The sequence below is a fragment of the Capra hircus genome, chromosome 4 (assembly GCF_001704415.2).
Source record: "Capra hircus breed San Clemente chromosome 4, ASM170441v1, whole genome shotgun sequence".
NCBI classification, from domain to species: domain Eukaryota; kingdom Metazoa; phylum Chordata; class Mammalia; order Artiodactyla; family Bovidae; genus Capra; species Capra hircus.
The window spans coordinates 45,613,052-45,639,972 of NC_030811.1; the positions used below are offsets into that span (position 1 = coordinate 45,613,052).

A 26,921-nucleotide genomic window follows, 5' to 3' on the forward strand; every position below is an offset into this window, starting at 1 on the left:
TCCACATCTCTATGAGGTTTCTTTGCAATTTATTTGTTGAGAAAATGTGTTCTTTGTGCTGTAGATTTTTTCCCGTGGGAACCTATTGAGTGTACTCTCACTGTAAACTGAAAGTTGGCACAAAATCTGGATCAGAGTAAGACCAGATGGTTTGGGGTAGGTTACCTCTTGGGTGACAAGTCTTCTCCATCAGGAGATACATAATGACTGGTTGCTTCTCTCTCTTTTTAATTTTATTGGAGTATAGTTGATTTACAGTGCTGTGTTAGTTTTAGGTGTAGAGCAAAGTGAATCAGTTATACATACATACATATATATCTAGTCTTTTTAAAGATTATATTACCATATAGTCCATTAGAGAGTATTGGGTAGAGTTCCCTGTACAGTAGGTTCTTATTAGTCATCTATTTTTTATATAGTAGCATGTATATGTCCATTCCAATCTCCCAATTTATTCCTCCCCCTCTTATGCCCTGGTAACAATAAATCTGTTTTTTACATATGACACTACTTCTGTTTTGTAAGTAAGTTCATCTGTACCCTTTTTTAGGTTCCATATAGAAGTGATATCGTCTTCTCTGAGTTTGACTTCACTCAGTATGACAATCTCTGGGTCCACCCATGTTGCTGCAAACAGCATTGCTTTGCTCTTTTTTATGACTGTGTAATATTCCATGGTGGTGGTGGTGGTTTAGTTGCTAAGTCGTGTCCGACTCTTGAGACCCCATGGACTGCAACCTGCCAGGCTTCTCTGTCCATAGGATTCTCCAGGCAAGAATACTGGAGTGAGTTTGCCATTTCCTTCTCCAGGGCATCTTTCCAACCCAGGAATTGAACCTGGATCTCCTGCGTTGCAGGCAGATTCTTTACCGACTGAGCTATGAGGGAAGCCCCATTCCACTGTATCTATGCACATCTTTTTAAAATTTGTTATTTAATTGAAGGATAATTGCTTTACAGAATTTTGTTGTTCTTCTGTCAAACCTCAACATGAATCAGCCATAGGTATACATATATCCCCTCCCTTTTGAACCTCTCTGCCATCTCCCTCCCAATCCCACCCCTCTAGGTTGATACAGAGTCCCTGTTTGAATTTCCTGAGACGTACAGAAAATTCCCACTGGCTATCTATTTTACATATGGTAATGTAAGTTTCCATGTTACTCTCTCCATACATCTCACCCACTCCTCCCCTCTCCCCATGTCCATAAGTTTATTCTCTATGTCTGTTTCTCCATTGCTGCCCTGTAAACAAATTCCTCAGTACCATTTTTCTAGATTCTGCATACATGCATTAGTATACAATATTTATCTTTCTCTTTCTGACTTACTTCACTCTGTATAGTAGGCTTTAGGTTCATCCACCTCCTCAGAACTGACTCAAGTTCATTCCTTTTTTATGGCTGAGTAATATTCCATTGTGTATATATACCACAACTACTTTATCCATTCATCTATCAATGGACTACCATTGATAGTTGCTTCCATGCTCTAGCTATCGTAAATAGTGCTGCAGTGAACAATGGGATACACGTGCCTTTTTCAATTTTGGTTTCCTCAGGGTATTTCCCTAGGAGTGGAATTGCTGGGTTGTATGGTGGTTTTATTCCTAGTTTTTAAAGGACTCTCCATACTCTCTTCCATAGTGGCTGTATCAATTGATATTCCCATCAACAGTGCAAGAGCATTCCCTTTTCTCCACACCCTCTCCAGCATGTTTTAGACTTTTTGATGATGGGCATTTTTACCAGTGTGAGGTGATATCTCATTGTAGTTTTGATTTGTATTTCTCTAATAATGAGTGATGTTGAGCATCTTTTCATGTGTTTGTTAGCCATCTGTGTCTTCTTTGGAGAAATGTCTGTTCAGGTCTTTTCCCCACTTTTTGATTGGATTGTTTTTCTGGTATTGAATTGTATGAGCTGCTTGTATATTTTGGAAATTAATCCTTTGTTAGTTGTTTCATTAGCTATTATTTTCTCTCATTCTGAGGTTTTTCTTTTCACCTTGCTTATAGTTTCCTTTGCTGTGCAAAAGTGTATGAGTTTAATCAGGTCCCACTTATTTACTTTTGTTTTTATTTCCATTACTCTAGGAGGTGGGTCATAGAGGATCTTGCTTTGATTTGTATCATCAAATGTTCTGCTTATGTTTTCCTCTAAGAGTTTTGTGATGCTGGGAAAGACTGAAGGCAGGAGAAGACAGGGAAGACACAGGATGAGATGGTTGGATGGCATCAGCGACTCGATGGACATGAGTTTGAGCAAGCTCCAGGAGTTGGTGATGGACAGGGAAGCCTGGCATGCCACAGTCCATGGGGTCACAAAGAGTCGGACACGACTGAGCAACTGAACTGAACTGAAGAGTTTTATAGTTTCTGGTATTACATTTAGGTCTTTAATCCATTTTGAGTGTATCTTTGTGTATGGTATTAGGTAGTGTTCTAATTTCATTCTTTTACAAGTAGCTGTCCAGTTTTCCCAGCACCACTGAATGAAGAGGCTGTCTTTGTGCCATTGTATATTCTTGCTTCCTTTGTCAAAAATAAGGTACCCATAGGTGCATGGGTTTATTTCTGGGCTTTCTCTCTTGTTCCATTGGTCTGTACTTCTGTTTTTGTGCCAGTACCATACTGTCTTGATGACTATAGCTTTGTAGTATACGCTGAAGTCAGGAAGGTTGATTCCTCCAGCTCCATTCTTCTTTCTCAAGACTGGTTTAACTATTTGGAGTCTTTTGTGTTTCCAAATTGTGACATTTTTTGTTCTAGTTCTGTGAAAAATGCCATTAGTAATTTGACAGGGAGAACTGTCTGAATCTGTAGACTGTTTGGTAGTATAGTCATTCTCACAATATTGATTCTTCTTGCTCAGAAACATGGAATATCTCTCATCTGTTTATGTCATCTTTGATTTCTTTCATCAGCCTTATAATACTCTGGGTACAGTTCTTTTGTCTCCTTCAGTCAGTCAGTCAGTTCAGTTGCTCAGTCGTGTCTGACTCTTTGTGACCCCATGAACTGCAGCACGCCAGGCCTCCCTGTCCATCATCAACTCTCAGAGTTCACCCAAACTCAAGTCCACTGAGTTGGTGATGCCATCCAGCCATCTCATCTTCTGTCGTCCCCTTCTCCTCCTGCCCCCAATCCTTCCCAGCATCAGAGTCTTTTCCAATGAGTCAACTCTTTGCATGAGGGGGCCAAAGTATTGGAGTTTCAGCTTTAGCATCAGTGCTTCCAGTGAACACCCAGGACTGATCTCCTTCAGAATGGACTGGTTGGGTCTCCTTGCAGTCCAAGGGACTCTCAAGAGTCTTCTCCAACACCACAGTTCAAAAGCATCAATTCTTCGGCACTTAGCTTTCTTCACAGTCCAACTCTCACATCCATCCATATATGACCACTGGAAAAACCATAGCCTTGACTAGACGGACCTTTGTTGACAAAGTAATGTCTCTGCTTTTCAACATGCTATCTAGGTTGGTCATAACTTTCCTTCCAAGGAGTAAGCGTCTTCTAATTTCATAGCTGCAATCACCATCTGCAGTGATTTTGGAGACCCAAAATATAGTCTGACACTGTTTCCCCATCTATTTCCCATGAAGTGATTGGACCGGATGCCATGATCTTTGTTTTCTGAATGTTGAGCTTTAAGCAAACTTTTTCACTCTCCTCTTTCACTTTCATCAAGAGGCTTTTTAGTTCCTCTTCACTTTCTGCCATAAGGGTGATGTCATCTGCATATCTGAGGTTATTGATATTTCTCCCAGCAATCTTGATTCCAGCTTGTGCTTCTTTCAGCCCAGCATCTCTTTGCATATAAGTTAAATAAGCAGGGTGACAAACTAGCCTTGATGTACTCCTTTTCCTATTTGGAACCAGTCTCCTTAGGGAAGTTTATTCCTAGATATTTTATTCTTTTCGTTGCAATGGTGAATGGGATTGATTCCTTAACTTCTCTTTCTGATTTTTCATTGTTAGTATAGAGAAATGCAAGTGATTTCTCTGTGTTGATTTTGTATCCTGCAACTTTGCTAAATTCACTGATTAGCTCTAGTAATTTTCTACAGTATCTTTAGGGTTTTCTATGAACAGTATCATCTCACCTGCAAACAGTGAGAGGTTTACTTCTTCTTTTCCAGTCTGGATTCCCTTTATTTTCTTTTTTTCTGATTGCTGTAGCTAGGACTTCCAGACCACTTGTCTTGTTCCTGATCTTAGGGGGAATGTTCAGTTTTTCACCACTGAGAATGTTTGCTGTAGGCTTATCACACATGGCCTTTACTATGCTGAGGTAGGCTCCTTCTATGCCCATTTTTTTTGAAGTTTTAATTATAAATGGGTGCTGAATTTTGTCTAAGGTTTTTTCTGCATCTCTTGAGATTATATGGTTTTTAATCTTTCAATTTGTTAATATGGTGTATCACAGTGATTGACTTGCATATATTGAAGAATCCTTACATCCCTGGAATAAACACAACTTGATCATGGTGTATGAGCCTTTTAATGTGTTGTTGAATTTTGTTTACTAAAATTTTGTTGAGGATTTTCACATCTATGTTCATCAGTGATATTGGCCTGCAGTTTTCCTTTCCTGTGTTATCTTTGTCTGGTTTTGGCTTCAGGGTGATGGTGGCCTCGTTGAATGAGTTTGGAAGTGTTCCTTCCTCTGCAATTTTTTTGAAAGAGTTTTAGAAGGATATGCATTAGCTCTTCACTAAATGTTTGACAGAATTCTCTTGTGAAGCCATCTGGTCCTGGGTGTTTGTTTTTTGGGAGATTTTTGATCATGGCTTCAATTTTAGTGCTTGTAATTGTGTTGTTCATAATTTCCATTTCTTCCTGGTTCAGTCTTGGAAGATTGAACTTTTCTAAGACTCTGTCCCTTTTTCTGTTGATGAACCTTTAGGTTGCTCCTATGTGATGGTTATTGTAAATAGTACTGCAACAAATACTGGGGTGCATCTATCTTTGAATTATGATTTTCTCTGGGTATATACCTAAGAGTGGGATTGCTGGGTCATTATGGTAGCTCTATTTTTAGTCTTTTAAGGAGCCTCCACACTGTTCTCCATAGTGGATATACTAATTTACATTGCCACCAACAGTACAGGAGAGGTCCCTCCTCTCCACACCTCTCCAGCATTTACTGTTTGTAGATTTTTTGACGATGGCCATTCTGACTTGTGTGAGGTGATACCTCATTGTAGTTTTGATTTGCAATTCTCATTAGTGATGTTGAGCCTCTTTTCATGTGTTTTTGGCCATCTGTATGTCTTCTTTGGAGAAACGTCTATTTAGATCTTCTGACCATTTTTTAATTTGGTTGTTTTTTGATACTGAGCTACTTGAGCTGTCTGTATATTTTGGAGATTATTCCCTTGTCAGTTGCTCCATTCACAAATATATTTTTTCCATTCTGAGGGTTGTCTTTTTGTTTGTTTATGGTTTCCTTTGAAGTACAAATGCTTTTAATTAGATCCCATTTATTTTTGTTTTTATTTCCATTGCTCTAGGGTATTTTGGTCATCTGGTGAGAACAGCCAATTCATTGGAAAAGTCCCTGATGTTGGGAAAGATTGAGGGCAAAAGAAGGGTCAGAGGATGAAATGGCTGGATGGCATCTCCTGCCGGGAGCCACCACGGGAGATCCCACCCATGACAGGGTCATGTGGAAAAGAACTGTTAAGCAAGGCTTCAGGACTCAAGGGGCTCCCTAGGCTTTCTCGAGAATCTACCCCAAAACCAGAATCTGTCTGTTTTACTATTTCATGACTTTCACCAACTCCTCTGACATTAACAGGGGGCTATCCCTGACCACCTTTCTCTGGAGAAAATCAGCTTAGGGCTATAGCTAATAAGTCTCCTAGATATGAGAGGAATATTTCAATTCAAACCCCCTCTGTTAGCATTCTAGCTTGCTTGGCAGGTTTCCCCAGACTTTTACAAATATGCATATGATTGTTCACAGCCTCCCAACTGTGAGAGGCATGGGAAGCCTAAAACATAGAGCCTTTCAAAGAGTTAAAAGTTATCAGAGTAGTGCTGGTGTAGGATTTCATTATCGGGTCAATGCTTGTTGCTAAGTTCCCATATCTCTTATCCACTGTGCATCTGGAAGTGCATTAGTTAACATAGTTGGAATGTAAGAAAAACAATTGTAGCCTTGAATTTAACCACATCAGACTTTTGAGCTAATTGGTTCTTTCTTGTAACTCACTGCACCTTTGCTTTGTGATGATGTAACTCTGTTTGATATTTTCTGAGGCTGACATAGATTAGAAATATATAGAAAAAACACTTAGAGGGAAAATAAGTTTTCTGGTTGAGCAGCCTTTATCAAAAGAGGGTCATAAAATGTTCACAGGCTTCCAAGGCCAGAAGATAATGTACACAATATCATTTGTGTGAAAGGTTTGCAGAAAAAATCCTGGTTTCGATAAGGGCAAAACTGCTGGAATGTTTTGGCTGACTCTGTATGACCTTGCATCTTTCATTTCCCTCTATATACAAGTTGAGGTATAAAAGTGAAGTTGAAAATAAAGTAAAGGGGCCTCACTCACCGAAGCAGCTTGGTCTCCCCGTGTCATTCTCTCTTTCCCCCTCCCTCTCTTTTTCAGGCTGATCCCTTGGAGCATAGAGGCTCCCTGTGTTCACTTATCTGCCAGGGTTTCTAAGACCTGAACGGGAAGATGTTCTGCGTCTTCACTCCTTTGGGAGACTGGGAGGGCACCTGTGGCCTCCGTGAACAGGGCAAACTTCTTGTCTTGGAGTTTTATTGGCTTTCTATGTAAACCAAGGAATATCAGCCTCTTTCTCTCCTCTATTTTCTTATCTTCAACATTCATCCTGCAGGGGCTGGACCCCGGCGATCTCTGATGCAATGACATAAACTTGAGCAAACTTTGGGAGATGGTGAGAGACAGGGAGGGCTGGCCAGGGTGCTGCAGTCCCTGGGGTCACAAAGAGTCAGACACAACTGGGCAATTGAACAGCAAAAGGTGGGTCAAAAAAGAGACTGCTGTCATTTGTGTCAGTGTTCTGCCTATGTTTTCTTCTAAGAATTTTACAGTGAATTCTTTCTTCTCAGAATCTTTCCAGCCTTACATTTAGGTTTTTAATTCATTTTGAGTTTGTTTTGCTGTATCATGTTAGGGAATACTAATTTCATTCTTTCACATGTAGCTGTTCAGTTTTCCCAGTACCATTTTTTGAAGAGACTATCTTTTCTCCATTGTCTTCCCACTGCTGTCAGATTAACTGACCACAGGCACGTGGGTTTATTTCTGAGCTTTCTATCACATTCCATTGACCTATATTTCTCTTTTTGTATCAGTACCATACTGTCTTGATGACTGTTGCTTTGTAGTATAGTTTGATGTCAGAGAGTCTGGTTCTTCCAGTCTTGTTTTTCTTTCTCAAGATTGCTTTGACTATTTGGGGTCTTTTGCATTTCCATACAAACTGTAAAATTTTTGTTCTAACACAGCCAGTGAATAAACAACTGTGAAAAATGCCACTGGTAATTTGATAGGGATTGCTTTGAAACTGTAGATTATGTTGGGTGGTATAGTCATTTTTGCAATATTGATTCTTTTAATGCAAGAACATGGTATTATCTCTCCATCTGTTTGTCATCTTTAATTTCTATCATCAGCATCTTAGTTTTCTGAGCACAGATCTTTTGCCTCCTTAGGAAAGCTTATTCCTAGGTATTTTATTCTTTTTGTTGCAATGGTAAATGGGATTTTCCTTGATTTCAATTTTTGATCTTTTGTTGCTAATGTATAGGAATACAAAAGATTTATGTGTATTACCTTTGTATCCTACAATTTTACCAAAATTAATGAGCTTCAGGGGCTTTCTGGTAATATCTTTAGCATGTATGTATCTATGTATGTATCATGCCATCTGCAAACACTGACGCTTGCACTTCTTCTTTTCTAATTTGGATTCCTTTTTCTTGTCTCACTGCCATAGCTAGGACTTCCAAAACTATACTGAATAAAGGTATTGAGAGTGGACATCTTTGGCTTGCTCCTGATCTTAAAGGAAATTCTTTCAGTTTTTTACTATTACAAATGATGTTTGCTGTGGGTTTGCTATATATGGCCTTTATTATTATGTTGAGGTAAATTCACTCTATCTCCACTTTCTGAAAGTTTTATCATAAATGGGTTTTGAATTTTGTCAAAAACTTTGCTATATCTATTGGATGACTATACGGTTTTTGTTATTCAATTTGTTAATATGGTGTATCATTTCTGATGTTCTTGAGAGGCCTGCCTTGCTTTCAACAGACACCTCAACACCAGAGGTGCTCAGCTTCTCAGAGCCCCTTGCTATGTGTATGGACATCATCAGACTCAACTTCTCAGTGGAGCTTGGGTGGGGGTGGAGGTCTCTCTGCATTGCTTTGGTGTCAACTGCTATTGGTGCTATGGGTGTGGCATCAAGACAAGAGCCACCACCATGAGGGTCTTTTTTCTGCTATGGGTGTTTTTGTCTGTGCAGGCTGATGTCCACCATGTGCTGTGAGGTGCCGCTTGCTGGCTGGCTCATGCTCTGAGCTGTCCAGCTTGGTTGATGCCCACAGAGCCTCTTCTATGGATTTAGACTTACTTCAGAAGTAGGGCTTCCCTGATAGCTCAGTTGATAAAGAATCCACCTGCAATGCAGGAGACCCCGGTTCAATTCCTGGGTGGGGAAGATCCACTGGAGAAGGAATAGGCTACCCACTCCAGTATTCTTGGGCTTCCCTTGTGGCTCAGCTGGTAACTAATCTGCCTGCAATGTGGGAAACCTGGGTTTGATCCCTGGGTTGGGAAGATCCCCTGGAGAAGGGAAAGGCTACCCACTCCAGTATTTTGTCCTGGAAAATTCCATGGACTGTATAGTCCATGGGGTCACAAAGAGTTGGACACAACTGAGTGACTTTCATTTTTCACTTTCACTTCAGTTCAGAAGTAAGGGACTCTCTGCCTTCTGTGCATGGGAGAGTGGTTTCCTCCTATCGCAGCACATCCTTCTAGTTCAGAGGTTTTTGAGTTAAGCATAATCATCAGGCAGAAATGGGCTGGGGATACTTTTATAAGGAGAGGAAGCCCCAGGCCCTGACAGGGAACAGCCTTGAATGTCCATCTATGCCTGTTCCTGTGATCACCCCTGTGTTTGGTAGCACTGATCTCCCTCTGTAGAGGCTGAGATCTCCTAGGGGACCCTGATTGCTACTCTCAGCCCACCTATCCCTCCCTGTAAGGTTTGTGTCATCCATTAGGACTGCAGTGTCTTAGGCACCGTTGTACATGCCTGCATTCCTGGCCTTGACACTGCATAGCTGTGACAGCACTTGCTTCTTGGTTGTCCAAGAAGCAGGACTGGTTGCAGGACTCAGTATAGGTTGGGCTATACTGAGTGCGCCCGAGTTCAGGCACACTGAACCCTCTAGCCCCTTCCCTGAGTGAAAGAACAGATACCACAGGGACTATTGTTATAAAATTGGGATTTTGTACTTGGCTTCTCTAAGGAGACCCCCTCTCCCTCAAGCCACTGAAAAATATGGTCCTCAGTCTAGATACCTGGGAAGAGGGAACAACCCTAAGTCACAGACATACAGCCTCATCCCATCACCCCATTTCTGAGAGAAAAGTCTGATCCTCTGCAAGTGGGTTAAGATAGGCAGTGAAGTCAGACTTCTCATCCTGAAGGAATTGAGGCCTCTGGATTCTGAGGGGCAATTAGTGCAAGTCCATAGTGCTATGCATATATAATTGGGCCTTAAACAGTGGTCCATGCTAAGAAAAGCACTTTAATGTAAGACATCTTATGAAAAAAAAAAAAAAGAGTCCATTGTCAGTTGCTGGCACTGTAGGAAATAGTTTATTTTTCAGTAAAACAAAAATAGGCTCAGATAGAAGATGGAAGATCGAGAAGCACACAAATAAAAGCCGTGGGTGGATGCACAATTAAATGGTGAGTAGAGAGAAAACATGGTACATCGCGTTATACAGGGTACAAACAAGAATGGAACTAACATTCAAAAGGTCAAGAGGAGTTCATCTGAGAGAGCAGAACTGTGGGCACTTACAGTGAAACCCCAGGACTGCAGAGAACAAAGGGGAAAGGAAAACATCATTGGATTTCAATGGGTCAATTATCCTTCTATGCTCTGTGAAAACCCTAATGTAGAACTGAAAGAGTGTCTAACTCTCACACTATCACAGGGTAAAGAAAATTAGCCAATGTGTTAAGTCCACTGGGGATGAGCAGGCCCAGTTAGGATGAGGAGGAATATGAACAGCAGGCAGAAGGCAAGGAGTAAATGTCCTGCCTTGGAAGTTCATCTCTGATAACATTCAGTTTAATTGGTGGAAAGTGTTAGTCGCTTAGCTGTAATCGACTCATTGTGACCCCGTAAACTGTTACACTTCCAGTAACTGGAAGACCACCACTCCCCTCTTCCAGCAGAAATGCTGCATGCTAAGTCGCTTCAGTCATGTCCAACTCTTTGCAACACCCCCATGGACTATAGCCCACCAGGGTACTCTGTCCACGGAATTCTCCAGGCAAGAAAACTGGAGTGGGTAGCCAATCCCTTCTCCAGGGGATCTTCCCAACCCAAGGGTGGAACTATGTACAAAAGTGTTTAAATATATCTGAAATATCTGTTCTCTCACATTGGGCACCAAGAGACAAGCCCCTTGTGTCTTCAGCTGAGAGGGAATCAGCACTTGCATGAAGAACCTACCACAGCCTAGGGAAGAACTGCAGAAAAGGACTAGAGGGAATACTGCCTGGAACTCTCCCAAGGTCAGGAGCAGCGTCTCTTCTCACCCGCTGGGGCAAGGAAAATAAAATCAGGTAATTAAAAGAGCATCAGATGGTGAACTCTGAAGGGTTTTACAGAACTGGTTTTAATCCTACTCTAAATGCTGACCCAGTAAGCCCTCAGTTCCATGGGAGCATTTATGGACAGAGCCCTCTCGCTCTCATACCTCACCCCTGGCTGAGTTCACATCCAGACCCTGCAACTGTTCCCTAATCCTATTAGGAGACTCACCCAGGGACCTCTTTTTCTCTGTCACTCTCTCCTTGGTAGGAAGGAGCCACAGCAGATGGTATAGACGTGGCTACTCTGGGATCCTTCTCACTGGCAGATGTCCCTGAGCAGGGCTCCAAGGCTGGTAGATGGCCAGGTCACCCTGGGGGCAGCCTGCATGCTGCTTGAATCCTGGGCACTCAGTGCTGGCTCCAGTCGAGTGTTCTCAAGGCTGACCCTCACGGTGCCACATCTCTTCAGAGATGGTGACAGCCAGGAAGGAGCTGCACAGAGGCAAGAGCATTCAGGTATCAGGCTGTTTCTCCTATAGCCTGTGTTTTGGGAGCCAGGGGCACATTATCCACTGCAGCCGAAGAGTCTTTCGGTGCAGACATCTGCCGATGACGACTCAGGATGAACAAGAGGCCCCGCAGATGGACAGTTATTACCTTGGCTACCTGGATGAGACTCCTCTTTCCATGGTCACAGTGGACACAAGTTAAGGGGGTCTCCAAGGTATTAAGAAGCTGGATGACCTTACCTATGAAATCAAATCCCTCAAGGATTCCAAGAGGTTTGAACATAGGTGGCTTCTCAGACAGTGGCAGACAGATCTGCATATGGATGGGGACAAGGAGGATAGGGAGCCACTGTTCCCTAAAGCAGATGTCAAGTTAGTCCCCAAGACTAGTCATAGGATATAGTCATCACACAGGGAAAATCTGAGAGCACATGGTCAATTTTCCAACAATTTTCTAATGTATAGTGTGTACAATAATATAACTCAGTGTGTATAACACCTGATACAAGTGGTTAGTATAATGGAAACCACATATTTAGGTCTTCATATAAAGTACCTTCTCTCTTATGTCCTCATATTTAACGTAAGAGATCCAACTTCCATGAGTGATTATAGAATACCAAGGGGTGAAGGGTCGTGCAAGGGTATGCAAGGGTCGTTAGACCACACACAGATTTCAGTTCGACCTTCACAATAACTAGGAATGTACCAGAAGATGGCCAGTTTTATTGCTCCTATCACTCCATTTGCACTTCAAAAGACCTGATCTTTGTGGGTGAACATGGCAGACATTAACTACCGTAACATGCCAGCAGGTTGGGTGGAATCTGGGTACATGTTTCAATGTTGACGTGAGATGCTTGTGCATAAGAAGAACCACCTGCATTTTGTACAAATTCCCTGTGTTGATAGATTCCTTCAGTAATTGTTCCATTTTACATTTTCAACATACTGTATATAAACTGAGGCACTGCCTATAAAAGGAGAACACCTATGCTTTTAATGCAAGCATGATAACAATGTGTTGTGGAAACTCTGTAGTGGAGGAGAGAGAGCAATGTGACTGCGGCCTCCATAAGCAGTGTTACAGCAACACTTGCTGTAATGTTAACTGTACATGTGCGGCAGATCTGTGATCATCATTCATGCTGTACAAACTGCACTCCCTCTCCATGCAGTATGCTCTGCAGACCAATCCACAATATATGTGACCTCCCAGGGTACTGCCAAGGGGAAGCTCTGTAGGCCCCGAAAACACATATATGCAAGATAGAAGCCTGTGTTCTGAAAAAGGCTACTGCTATCATGGAAAATGCACTGCAGAAAAATCTGGCTCCTGGGACACAGCCAGAATGCCAGCCTAGGACTAAGTCAGAGTCACATTCCAGACTGCCTCCACCAGGCCCTGGGGATCACAGTGGACAAGCAGTCCCTGTACAGAGGATGACAAGGCGCCTGGATTCTTAGACATCCCTGACCCAGCACAGGATGGCCCCCAAACTTAGCTCCAGACACGTTTCCCAAAGCAACATGGGCCTGAGCACAACTACCCAGGACAGCTCTCCACACACGCAGTCAGCCAAAGTCTGTCTCTAACATCCAGAAAGCTGTTTAAGTTAATTTCTCAAACTATACTCTTTCCTTTAAACAGACTAAGCCACTATTTCCTGACTTAGTGAAATTCTGCCCTGGGTGAAAAGCAGGACCATGTTTCCCTAAATCACCACGTCTGCTAGCTCCTCCAGTGTAGGAAGATGGGCTGTCCTCGGTCAATAGCTCTGCGGGAGGCAGAGGCCAAGGTAAACATGAAGCAGCACGTCTGTCTGAGAATCAGAAAGAGACCCTGTTTCTCAACTCCAAGGAAGACCCCTTTGGCCATACCCACACCTCCTTAAAACTATTTAAGTTTACTTAAATAAACACTATACAAGCTGAGGGAGATTATATCTGGCTTTCTGACGTTTTAAAAACTGCATGTAAACCTACTTTACCACATCAGATTTAAAACTAAGATGTTCTTTCCAGATTCCTCAAATGGTTGGTGACTTAGCTCTGAAATGTATAATTCTTTATTCTGCTCTTGTAGCAGAAGTGAGGGAAAGGGAAACCAGAATTCCTGTGTTCAGATATTATCCCTGCCACTAGCTGTGTGGCCCAGGGCCAACTGCTGAACCTACTCTGCCAAATACAGAAGCCACACTGTGGAGCCTCAGAATGTCTGTGCTGCTCTGACCTGGCCAGGCCCTGCCCATGCATGCTCCTGATGGCAACAGAAGAGCCGACTAAAATCTTCATGGGCATCACGATGAGACCATACGTGCTGTACCCAGACCCCCCGGGACCCTCTACAGGATGGAGGTGGCAAGAGGCCCAACCTTCTTGGGCTTCAAGTACACAGAAACCTAACTGCTTCAAGTCTGTTCCCACAACAATATGCTGAGCTAGAAACAATGCCTTGTGGAAAAGTGCTAGGCTTGGCAAACATTACTTTTTTGCCAATTTTGATTACTACACCAATTCAAACTACAGGAACATTTTCATGACTTCAATTAGAAAAGTTTAAAGTCTGAATAAATAAATTTTAACTTTTCTTTCAACATCTTCAAAGCAAAACAAAGCAGACAGAACAAAGAAGTAATATGAAGAAATGTTTATCCAACTGCATTTCATTAACTCATTAATTCAATTTCTATTGAAAATATTATAGAAGGAAAAAAAGTAAAAAAAAAAAAAAAAAAAAAAGGATTCCACTGCTGTGGGTCCAACCAAGGTCTCTGAGCTCCCGAGCCCACAAGGCAGGGCTATGACAACGCTGGGATGAAATATTGCAGGGAAACGTCTTCATGGAGCAGGTCAAAGTGAACAATCTTGTTCTTCACAATATCTAAGGAGAAAGGAAGTCCTTTACTGTAGAGACCCATTCTGGACATACACTCTCACCCCTAAGCACTGCAGCAGCTTCTCCCCCAAGCCTCTCCTGGAGCACCCAGGTCCTCCCAAGGTGACCAGTCTCCACCATCCCAACTCATGCCAAACAAGGGGCCTGGCTCAGGCCAGCTCATTTTCCACCAAGGAAGAGGCCGAGGTCTCTGGGGCAAAAGCCACAGGGCAAACTTCTCAGAAACCACATGTACCCAAGTCAACATCCTTCCAGGAAAAAGCAGCTTCTCGCCAGCAAGTCCCCAGCATGTGCTGAGAAGAGGCAAGCACATAGGGTCTTTTTTCATTTTTTTAAAATATAAATTTATTTATTTTAATTGCACATAGGGTCTTACTAGAGAGCAGGAGGCAGTTTGCAAGGGCAGCCATCATGCAGCCTAGGATGAGCAATGAGGCACTGGGGCTAAGACCCAAAACAGAAGCCAACCAAGAGGAAGAGGTGTTGCCACAGCATGAAAGCATCCCAGCTGCCAGGGCCTATCACTGAGGGCAGAAGTTACAGGGGCAGTGGGGCACGCCACACCCAAGGAAAGCTGGCTGAAGCAAGATCAAGCCAGGTGGCAGAAGAAAGGCAGACAAAGAGCACATGGCAGGCTGCTGAGACCAATCCCAAGAGAATGGCAAGACGAGAAGTGACACAAGGGACCAGCAGAAGGACACGCATCAGGAGAGGTGCTGGACACACTGGTGGCATTGAAGACTGAGGATGCTGGGGGAAGCACTCCCACTCCCGCCCAGAGGTGGGAAGTGAGCAAGCCTGGAGGATGCTGCCACAAAGCCAGAACCACTGGCAGAAAAGGTTGGGGTAAGAAAAGAAACAAACTCGATTCTGACTGTCAGAATCTTCTGGTCCCCCTCCGTGCACCGGCAGCTAGGGCCACAACCCCCACTCCCTACACTTCCCCTATGCAGACAGGAGGAGTGGCTTCCAAGGACCCACAGTGGGGCATCACCCAGACTCGATGGCCCAAGCCAGAGCTCCAAAGAGGCATTTGCACTTGGCCAGGTCCCCAAGGAGCCCTGTGCATGCAGACAGTTTGAGAAGCACCGTCTTAACCTGGGAGGACCTCGTGCTGAAGCAGTGCATCCCCGTTCTCAGCCTTAGGGGCAGCCATACTGTACCTTCTTCAGACGCAGGGCAGGCAGCCCCTGGCCCCTGCCCCATGACTCGGCAGCTCTCACTGCTTCCCTGTCGTGGATTTCTGCACTCCTTTTGTGCGCTCACCACCAGTGCAGTCCTCATGCACTAATGCCACTCCTTTCAGTGGTCTCTCCTCCTTCACTGGAGAACCTTCGGGAATCTCCTACTCGCTCTCTACAGAGCTGACTATCTGACAATTATCAGGGATCCTGTATTCCTGGGTCACCCTTCTCAGCTCTGTTCACTGGTGGCTGAGTGCTCAGACCAGGAATTCACAAATAAAGAGGTGTCACCTCCAACCAAGGCCACAGTTTTCTTTCAATTACTGTGATCTCAAAAGCAAGGAAACAGACATAACCTTGAAAAATTCTCAGCAAGTGAGTCTTTCCTCATCTGTAATCAAGGACTGAAGGGTGAAAAAACATGTGAAAACGAGAAAGACAAGGCCAACTGGAATCAAAAGCGCCATTAAAGGCCACTATTAAAAGTCAGTAGGCAGCACAGATGACAAGGCACAGGACAACTGGAACAGGTCAGGCTGACACAGGAAAGAAAGAAATGCTTTGAGATGGAAACTTAAATCCAAGCCCAGTGGAGACAGAGACCCTGTACACATAAGGTTAGAGTAACACAGCAAGATGGGGCCAGGGGCCTCTGCCCAATCGCAGCTTCTCTGTGGATGCAAACTCGTATATGACACCAGGTGAGGCAGTCCAGACCCATCTGCCAGGGACTACTCAGGAAACTGGAGTCCACCAGAAACCGAGCTGTCTCTGCATTTATGAGACTACACAATGTGTAAGACTACAGTTGATTACAGTGCTTGAAATATGAAACACAAATCAAAATGCAAACTTACTGCAAGTGGCCTTTGTAGGATTTACTTGTTGTCCAGCAAGGAACTGTAGGAGCTTCCTAATGTCTATGTGTACTTCAGCCATTTGTTCCGAGTTTCTATCTTGAGAAGCATTTTCAGAAGCTAAAACGACAGGAACATTTTAAGACACAATTATCTTCCAGTGAAACAGGGAAGCAAGAGACTGCATGATGACTGTTTACATAAATAAATGGTTTACTTGACCACTGACTTGAGAACCTACAGAAACACGGCATAATATAAATGTGATCACTCACCTAGCAAGCATTTACTAAGTTTGAGTCTTTAAAATACTGTCCTATGGGAATTCCCTGGCAGTCCCGTGGTTAGGACTCAATGCTTTCACTGTTGACAGTCGGGGAACTAAGATCCCAAATGGCCTGCGGTAGGGCCAAAAAACCATCCCCAAAACAAGACCATATACAGCTAAATCAATCCCTCTCATTATAAAATGGAATGAAAGGAAAGAAAATGTCCTTTCAATTCTGGGAAGGTATCAAAGACCCTCTTTGTAATTTACAAAAATAAACAAAATGAGCAACACAAAAACAAGTCACTTCATATAACTACTGTCAAAGCTTTATTAACATGGATTTCACTTTGCTCCAAGGCATGCCCTTCACTATCAAGTAAAATTCTCTTGCAACGCTAAGTTACAATGTGTCTCTAAAAAACAAACTGGTAGTAAGTAATTTTAATTCTAAAAGCGGAAGGAGTCTTATTAGACCTACTTCAGACACACGGGTGACTAACTGGTTTTCACAGAGTGAGTACCTTCCCAGGGCCTCTGCATTGTTCCCTGTTGGACCTCCCTCCCACAGCCTGCCCACCACTGTGAGCTCTGCAGCAGACGACGCTAATCCCTGAGCCAATCTACTCAACCAACCCAACGTCCATTCCAGCACTGTTTACGACAGCCCAGACATGGAAGCAACCTAAATGTCTAACAACAGAGGAGTGGATAAAGATGTGGTACGTTATTCAGCCATGAAAAAAATGAAATAGTGTCATCTGTAGTAACATGGATGGACCTAGAGATCATCAAAGTCAGAGAAAGACAAATACCATATAATATCCTTGCATGTGGAATCTAAAACAATGATACAAATGAGCTTATTTATAAAACAGAAACAGACTCACAGATTTAGAAAACAAACTTATGGTTATTGAAGAGGTCAGGTTCAGGGAAAGGATAAATTAGAAGTTTAGAATCAATGTGCGTGTGTGTGTGTATGTGTGTGTGTGTGTGTGTGTGTGTGTGTATATAAAACACTATATATAAAATAAACAATGAGGACCTATTATACAAAACAGGGAACTATACTCAAGAGTCTATAACAACTGATATGGGAAAAAAATCTGAAAAAGGATACATATATATGTATAACTGAATCACTGTGCCATAAACCTGAAACCAACACAACATTGTAAGTCAACTATACTTGAATGATTTTTTTAAAAAATTACCTTTTTAATACACACAAAAAAACGCAGGAGAAAATAAAAAGTATCATCTACATTTCTGACTGCACCCAGGTGAGAAACTTGGTATAAGTTTTTGGTAGAAGGCACAGCAAGTGAAGAGCTAGAAGGGCTCTTGGACGCTGTTGAGCCCAAGCCTAGGTTTTGCAGATGAGGAACAAGGAAGCCCTCAGGCCTACACTCCAGCTTCTCACGTCCAGGAGGTTCACCTTCCCACCACAGTGCAGTAACAAGTGACCTGAGCTTGAAACACAGTTACCCGAAGTTCAATTCTCTTCCATCTGGAGACCTCAGTATGGTTTGTCATCTGAACAATTTATCACATGCAAAGTATAACCCACCAGGAAACTTACCTAATGGAGGATTTCCAAGATCTTTAAAGTGAGTTGTAACACACACTAGCTCAGTTTCTATTTTCAAGTTCAATTCTCCATTTAGGTTTGCTTCAATAATCTGCAAATTGAGTATTTTACAGTCTTAAGAAAAGCAAAAGGGAAAAAAAAAGTGGACATCAGCTTCCAAAAAACCAGGTGACAAAGTAATCCCACAAATCCCAGGACACTTCAGATAGCACCAAACCCCACATGGCATCAGCAATGGAGAGAAGACAGGGCCTGAGCACAGGGACTTAAAAACTCTCCAGAGAGCAGCCCCTCGGCGTGCAGAGTGCAGTAGGAAGCTCTGAAAACAGGTGAGGCTGGGGAGGCCTTGCCAGCAGCTCTGACAATGCAGACATTGTGCAACTCCTGTAAAACAGAGCAAGGAGAACCAGAAGAGAATGCGAACCAATAAGCTCACTAACTGCCTTATTTCTACAAATGGACCAAACTATCTATTACAACTCAACATAACCAGAAAGGCTTCAGAATATTAAGAGAATATAACCATTTATATAAAGAATAATCTCAGGCATTGGGAAGTGAGATTTCCAAATTCAGAAAGACCCAGAGATGCCATCAGGTGTCTGGACTCCACCAAGCTGTGGTGCCCTGTGGCTGCCGTGTTTTTTGCACTCAGACAGAGGGCAACTGGGCTTGGTGACTGATCGCTGTGGCCCCTCCCCACTCCAACAGTGCTCATGACTTCCCTCAGGATCAGAGGGGCCCTTTCATTTTACGCTCTGCCCTGCACCAACCAACAGGGTCTCTAAACTACACAAAATCTAGAAATGAAGTTCAGAGAAAGAAACAGGTACCATGATATGGCTTAAGATTTTGGCCATTTGCCCAAAGCACACTGCATTTCACCTTTTGACATCAATATCTGGCCACCTCTAAAGTCTGGCAGGTCTTTGGAAAGCCCACGCAGCAGTGTGCAAGTCAACATTTTGTTTAACCAACAGTACTGCCACCGAGCCACTGCAGATAAAGGTGGTCGTTTCACTAGGGAGCCACTGCAGAGGTACAGCAAGAGGGAAGAAGCCCCAGGGTAAGTGGAGGACACCCTGTTCCACAGGGCTTGGCCACAGCTAAATCTCAGATTTACTTAGGAGTACCACTTAGTATTTTTCATTCTTGCTCCTTAAAACTAGTGAACTCTATTTCTCATTTGAGCAACAAAACAAAAAAGATGTTTTCAACTTACTAAGGATTTGACTTTACATAAGAAACAGTCTCCAAACATCCTTGTTTCATCATAGAGTATGTGTACCTCTGAACGGGAAGAATTCATCAACCTTATCCTTTCACTTCCCAGAAATACGTGATGTTTCTAAGCCCACTCTATCATCCGGAAAAAATACCTGCCTTAAAAAAGTATGTAAAACAATCCTTGTGCATATTCTGGACTTGTGAATATACAGTGTACAGGGACTCTGTAAGGCTAACACATAACACAGATCCATCTGTTTCAAAGAAGCACACAATTAGTATCTACCTATAAATGTTCAATGCTTTTGAAAAACAAGTTTTATAAAGATTTATTCAGGAAAGCAGCTTGCAATGTCCTAGATTCACTCCGACTTAAAACACCTTTTTATGCTTTCTTCAAATTCCTAAAATCTGAGTAATCAAATGCTAGATCCATCTCTCCAAGCACAGTGCCTGGTGCAGGGCAGCACTCCAACAAAATTTACTGAAGGAATTCACCAACGACCCTCCAAACACTGCTCACCGTGTTTATTTTGTGAGTGTTATCTATAGTATTATCTACATCAACATACTCTGCTCTTAAGGACGTGGATGAGATCTGACTTCTTTCAGAGGTTTCCCTAGTGATAACTACTGACCATTCATGGGATAGTGATGAAACGCGCTGGGAATCTAACATAAATTATCTCAACTGATAAACAGTAACAGAGCCCCTGTGACTGTTATGCTGGATAACACGTTCCACCAGGGTGCACCACTTAGTGGGGGTTGAGGGTGGCTCAAGGACTCAGCTCTGCCAGCGTATCATGATGCCTCCTGCCCCAAGTCTGCTTCTATGAAGCTGAGACAACATGAAAGGTGTAACACAGCACTGCTCTAAACGTGGAGCACCACCACAGAAACAGCATTGCCGCATGCTCGTCAGAAATCAGTCCCAGACCCCACTGCAGACTTCCTGAACTAGAACTTGCATTCTGTCTGAAGGGGATCCCAATGCTTAAAACCTGATGGAGACTCTTGGCAGTCAATGCCTGCTTCTTCTGCTCTTACCCAAGTCACACGCACGACGCACCACCACTGGCCACATCTCTAACTAAAGGAAGGAAGGAAGGTGCCTCAACAAGGGCTGCTGGGCCTCTGACTGGAGGAGATGTTTTCAATATGTTGAGTCCTACTCATTTTCCTTGATTCTCTCGCCTGTCATCTTCAGACACAGAATTTTGGTTACTCAAGTTAATATTGCTATGCCTGGCTACTCCAATTTTCCATATGCTTGATCACTTTCCATTTAGTATTTCACAGTGCAGTAGCCACTGCACAAAATCCTTGTTTTTAAACACTCCAGGGAAGAGAAAAACACCTCTTTTTTTTTTTTTTTTTTAATTTCTGATGATTTAATCTCAGCCACTTTGATGACTCATTTCCACTGGACACAAAGAACAAATAACCGGATCCCTGAATTAACTGTCCTGCCTTTTCTCTCCTGGGCCTCTCAAGGTTCCAGGATATCCCCAAAAGAAGCCTCCAGCCTGACAACTGGATCAACACCAGGACAAGCACAGAAGAACACTCATGTCTGCATGGCACACACTGCTTCACGGGAAGTCATTGTAAATTAAAGTGAAATCTACAGAGTAAGTCGTGAAAGGAAACTACTCTCAAGTGAGCACAGCTGCAGAAATAAAACAGTCCGTAAACATTTTCTAGGCTCCAGAAAACTTTGATAATGCCAAAGATCTCCTGAAGCTAAATTTCATTCCAGGTCTGTGTGCTAACAGCTATTATCTGCCCGCTGAGTGGCAACCCCACAGTGAGTGGCTGTCATGCAGAGACAGTTAAGACAGTTTCCCTTTTCAGGAAGTGGCCAGTTCAGGAGTGGTTCCCAGATGTTAGCAGACCACTTATCACATAGCAGTAATCAGAGCAGCTTGGCAGAGGAGGGGCTTACATCCACGGCAGTGGGAGAGTCTGGAATTTCCATGAACAGTGAGAAGGGCTAAGTACTTTCCAGGGGACGATGGGAAAGAAACAGCCAAGCGTGAAATGGTAGAGACAGGCCTGGAGAAAAGCAGTGCTGTGGGGATGGACAAGGGTCCAGAGCAGTTCTGCAGGCAGGGGGCAGCCGTGTGGCAGGTAACCAGTCTGCAGACGCTAAAGAGCAAAAGTTTCATCAGGTGGGCAGTCGTGTCTAAAACACCTAGGGACATAATCAAATGAGTTTCGAGGGTGACTGAAGAATTCAGGAGAACCCCAGGAGTGAAGGACAATTGTTCACAACTTCCCATCACTGTCACTGTCACATTCAGTGTTTCACTGACACTGAGCGTAAACGTCACAAAAGTTAACAGGGAAGCAAACATGCCCCTCTACCTGGCCTAAGAGCTGCTTCCAGGAAGAGGAATGTGTCCTGGGGGATCCTTGTCTTGGACTCATAGAGACATTTGGCAAGTAGACAGGACATTCCACTCACTGCCAGCATCAGTGATCATAAAGAAATATGTACACTATCAGATAAAATACATAATATGCTGTCCAAAACATATGGAAAGAAAGTTAGAACCATTGAAAGTATTGTTAATATACTACAAATATCATAAATAGGAGAGACCAGGCCAAATATCAGAGAGGAGAATTGAGAAGATCCAGAGCAGGTTTCACCTGTAAAACCATAGGCTATCAACAATAAGCCATGCCCCCAGAGCTGGGAGGTGAGGGACACCCCACGCAGACACCACATGATGAATGGAGGGTATCAAGTCCCCACCAGACAAGGCTCCTCCAAGGACACGCAGCCAAAACTACACACTTGGGAGCTCTTTTCAGAGAAGAAAGAACTTACAAGGTGATTGCTGATGTTTTTCATCTTCTCCACAACGCTCTTCATTGTCTTCAGGACTGGTAAATAAATACTAACCTACAAAGGAAATGAGAAACATCAGTAGTATTAAAATATTAACACAGTCAAGTACTGACAAGTGCTCATTACCTCTGTTTGGAATGTGTGTACTCTTAATAGCTCTGCAATCTTATTTTTAAATTGCCTGAATAAAGTTCTTTCTTAAAAATATAAAAAAGAAAAATAACTCTACAGCTTCACTAACTCACACCTGAATTTGGTGACCTCAGCATCCATGTCCATGTGGCCATTCTCTCGTTCCAGGTCTGTGGCCCTGCTGCTGAGAAGCCCCCCTACACACCCAAGGGGAGTAAGAATCAGCACCAGTGGAGGCCATCTTCCAAGGGGTTCACATCCAGACTTGGGGGCAGGCTCCTACTCTGTGTAAAAACACTGGGGGCCAGACTCTGTACCAGTGCCCAGACTGGGTTACAACAGTGCTGGGTACAACGCTGGGAAAAAGTCCCAGCAGAGACATCTACTAAAAGCCAAGTAAATATTCCATATGCTATTTCATGGTCTCTTCTTCAATAAATTATGAACAAGAGGCAAAGGACCCTTTGTCATCATCTTTCTTTCCAGTGGCTCTGGGATTCCTGACAGGAGAACTAAAGCAGCCTCTCCTTCTGGCTATTACACACACCTTGGACACACTCCTAACGAGACAAAGAAAAAAAGCCTCGTTCTGTGAAACCCAAATTTGGTGCCTAGGGCCATTACTCCTGACAGATGCGAAAGTCATCCAAAATGCTACTTCAGTTTTACTTAAGCGCCATTACAGGGCAAGACTTTCTCTCTCCGAACTGTAGAGTGTGGCCTTATATATAACACTACTTTAAGATGATTGATGCAAACGACTAAATGAAAACATTCCAATTTTTTGTTCCTGGGCTATCTTTAAAATATGATTCTCTTTTCAGGTACTATACAACTTTCAAATAAAACCTACAGCAAGACTTTAAAGTCAGAGAATCCAAATCACACCATTTAAGATGTGGTGACGCTGGGCATCACTCACGTCAGCATCTGGGACCGTTGGCTCTTGTAAGTCCTTCCATAGTTTTCTAGGAATAACTTTCACAGGGATGTCATGTGTTACAACACGACTACTGCTTGACACGGATAACTGCCAAGAGAAGAATTAAAACACATCACTACTTAAAAAATAAAGAACTGAAAGACAAAAAATGTTGATACCAAACCTAAGTGTTCTCAATTCAGTCACCAACGTCCATTCAACAAGTATTAACAGAGCTTAGAAAAAGGAAGTTAAAGAAGAGAGTGATTGGGACGGTGGAGGAGTAGGACGTGGAGCTCACTCCCACAAACACATCAAAAACATACCTAGACATGGAATGATTCTCACAGAACATCTACTGAAACATGGCAGAAGAACTCAGGCTTCAGAAAGGACAAGAAAATCTTCATGTAACAACAAAAAAAACCAGAAAGGAATCAGGATGGGGCCTGCACCCCAGGGAGAGAGAGCTATGAAGGAATAAAGGTTCCCACACCCTGACTGTCCCCTCACAGGAAGGCAGGGAGACCAGCAGGGACAGAGGGTGAGCTGTGGAGCCTTGGAGGAGAGTGCAGTTAAGCAGTTTACAGAAGGCAGAATGAAGACAGCCCTGCACAGACTGGTGATGCCACTTTCCCCACACTCCCAGCCTCAGACACACGTCCAACCGTGTAGGCAGAAGCTGTGTGCTGATGCTCAAGCTTCAGAGATCAGACCTAAAGCGAGGACTGGAGGAGGCTGCCAGAAATAGCCTTAAGACGCTAGGAGTTTGAGATTAGCAGATGGAAACCATTACATATAGAATAAATAAACAACAAGGTCCTACCGCATAGCACAGGGAACTATATTCAATATCCTGAGATAAACCAGGATAGAAAAGAATATTTAAATAAGAATACTTATATATGTATAACTCAATCACTTTGCTGTAAGGCATAAATTAACAGTGCAACACTGTAAAACCACTATAGTTTAATTAAAAAATACAGTTGAGAAATCCTCCTCCATAAAGAGCATAAAACTGAATATAATACTCACAGAAAAAATGAAGTACACAGAACAGACAAAGGAGAGGTTACCAGGATAAGGGAAGGAGGCAGCACTGGTGCTGGGCACTAGAGGAAGAAAAGGCTTCAACAAGTGAGAAGAACACAGAGTCTAAGTAGAAGACCCAACCTCACCAAAGCCTGGGAGTTGGGAACGAATGGGACACACCTGGGCACCCACTCAGGGCAGATAAGTGGCTCTACAGTGGGTTGAGCCACACTTGAAGGGCTTTGGACAGCACATGAGAAATGTCAACCTCATTCTGGAAGCAGTGAGACCCTGTGGGGTACATGTGTTCTGAAGAGACCCGTGCATTAAATTCAGCTGGGAGTAGGGTGGAAGATAAATGTATTCCTTGAAAACTAAAGGTCATTTAAAGGTGTTAGCAGCAGAAGTGAGGGAATAAGGGAGGGACACACAAACACTTCAAAGGCAAAAATGGTTTTTAGACTAGATGACAATACCACTAAAAGAAATGGACATGCTGGGATATGCAGATCTGAGAAGAAAGATGCAGAAGTGTTATTTCATAGGAAGACCAGCATCCTCGCTGATTTTGAGATCACAATGCTATTTAAATATGAGGAGGACCCAACTCCAATGAAAAAATAGTGATGTACCAATCTCTCCTTTTAATAAAACCAATTAGCTTCTCCAGTAGAAAGCCAAGGCTTATATAACTACTAATTCCTGGGAAGTTTCAGAAATGGTAGCTTCCTACTCACCAGCTCTATAGAAACTGTAATGCAGGGAAAGTGTTTATTAGTCAGCTTAACTTTCAAAGCTCTGGCATTCTGGGCAGTTTTCAAGGCTCGAGATAAATTTTCCGATGTGAGCTCTAAATAAATCTCATTGTTTTCTGCGGAGACACCTTCCATTTGAAATTCGCTGAAGAAGTTCTCCTAAGGGAAGGAAAAGGAGGGGGGACATCTGTGCGCTTTCCATTGGAATTCGGCGAGGGTGGGGGAACAGGGGCGGGCTGCAGGCCTCTCAGGAGCCTCCACTCACCTGTTCCAGCTCACACCACATGCTCACCCCTCCATTGGCCACTTTGTCAGAGAGGACGAAGTTCAACTTATCCGGGCTGATGCGCAGAGTGCAGGTTTTGGCAAGCTTGGCTATCATGTTACTAACGCCTATAGCAACAGGTTTCAGTGAAGAGTTAACTGAGAAGTACGTTAGGTATCCAAAACACTAATTTAGCGCAGAATTACCAGTTGCGCACAGTGAGCTTCCCAGTGGGAAAGTCAACGTTTCCACTCCTACCTATCGGGAGGCTTTTATTGCCGCTGGGGTCAAGCTGGCCTCCCAACAACCTGGAATAAGGAAACTGAGACTCGGAGGTTAACTGGCGCCTACTGGCCGGTTTCTTCCCTTTCACGTCCACTCGGGGACGCTGAGTGCTGCACGGGTCAAGGCAAGGACAGACACGGCTGGGGCAGGGGGACCACGGAGCCTGGCTGTGAAGGGCGGCCTGCGCCAGATAAAGTGGTCCATGAAGCCACTGGCCGAGTTAAGAAAAGCCACGCGAAAGGAATCAAAGTTCAGAAACAACCTTCGGCACCTGCGCCCGCGTCAAGCTCCTGCTGGCCAGCCCGTGCAGCGCGCCAGCCTCTTCGCGGGGACCGGCCGCACGCACCGCTCCGTGCAAGCCTCCCACCCTGCCCTCTGCAGTCCTCCCCGCCCCCAGGGTTGACGCGGCCCCTACTCACGCGTGAAGTGGTTTAGACAGGCGGTATCCACGATCTTGGCCCGAAACTTCATGGCTGGACATGGCAAGCGCCAGGAGCCCGTCCGCACCGGACTCGTGAGAGTCCCGCCTTAATTAGCCCGCGGGAAACGCCACCGCAGTACTGGGTTCAGCCCACTTGGGCCTGAGACGCGCCTGCGGAGAGTAGGCGGGCTTTCCGCTGGCGCACTCGGGATGACGGGACTCTGCCGGAAGTGACGCGATTCTGGTACCGGAAGTGCCTCTGAGTTTTTACAGGTTGAGCTCTGTGTTAACGTATTTCCAATTCTGTTTTAGAACGTAGGAAATAAAATCAATCTTGCTAGGTAGTTAGAATAGGAAAAAGGAGTCCAGAATGGTGGTGGCTAAAAAACAAGGAAGGGAAAAGCCCGCGAAAATAGAACAAAGGAAGGTTCAAGGACCAGAGGGAGGACTTCAGGTAGAAAAAAACAGCACTCCTGGCTAGCCCAATTTAAATAGGGAAGTTCCCAGGGGAAGGAAAAAACCTATAAAAAGAGGAGCCAAAGGGCCGGGGGTCTCCCGAGCGCGCGTGCTTGCTCTTTCTTCTCTTAGCGTCTTTTGGCTCGTCATGCCCTCATGCCTTGAGGATATATTTCCTTTTACTTTCTAAATAAAACTGAGCTGTAACACTGATCTGTCCAAGAGCTATAACATGGTCTAGCTGAGAGCTATAACACAGTCTGAGAGCTGTGGCACGCTTTAACGTCCGTCGCTGCAAATTTTTGTTGTGACAAGACCGAACCAAGGAGATAACACTCCCCTGACAAGTCTCTTATTTATAAAGTGTTAAGCTATTCCTTAAATACACACCGCTCTGTGGTAGGGGAGCTTTAGAACCTTCCAT

General features: G+C 43.7%; 1 protein-coding gene across 2 annotated transcripts; it reads right to left on the reverse strand.

Moving 5' to 3' along the window:
• HUS1 (HUS1 checkpoint clamp component) lies at positions 13,973-26,252 on the reverse strand. 2 transcript variants are annotated; one of them, XM_013963380.2, is made up of 8 exons: positions 26,040-26,249; positions 25,336-25,463; positions 25,053-25,229; positions 23,281-23,388; positions 22,206-22,280; positions 18,131-18,230; positions 16,278-16,397; positions 13,973-14,221 (listed from the first exon to the last, which is right to left on the reverse strand). In XM_013963380.2, the coding sequence occupies exons 1-8, from the start codon at positions 26,089-26,091 to the stop codon at positions 14,139-14,141; spliced, it is 843 nt and encodes a 280-aa protein (XP_013818834.2). In that variant the 5' UTR covers positions 26,092-26,249; the 3' UTR covers positions 13,973-14,138. The 2 variants fall into 2 exon arrangements, with proteins under 2 accessions (XP_013818834.2, XP_013818835.2); XM_013963381.2 differs by lacking the exons at positions 13,973-14,221; positions 16,278-16,397; positions 18,131-18,230 and adding an exon at positions 18,260-18,523 and having other exon boundaries at positions 26,040-26,252.

Bases quoted from the DNA above. Each gene is read 5' to 3' on its own strand.
- HUS1 (XM_013963380.2), bottom strand. From the start codon at position 26,091: ATGAAGTTTCGGGCCAAGATCGTGGATACCGCCTGTCTAAACCACTTC. The intron at 23,389-25,052 runs GTGAGTAGGAAG...TTCTCTTGGCAG, and splicing joins TTACAGTTTCTATAGAGCTG to TTATCCGTGTCAAGCAGTAG. The intron at 22,281-23,280 runs GTGAGTGATGCC...TTTCCTTTGTAG, and splicing joins CAACGGTCCCAGATGCTGAC to GTTAGTATTTATTTACCAGT.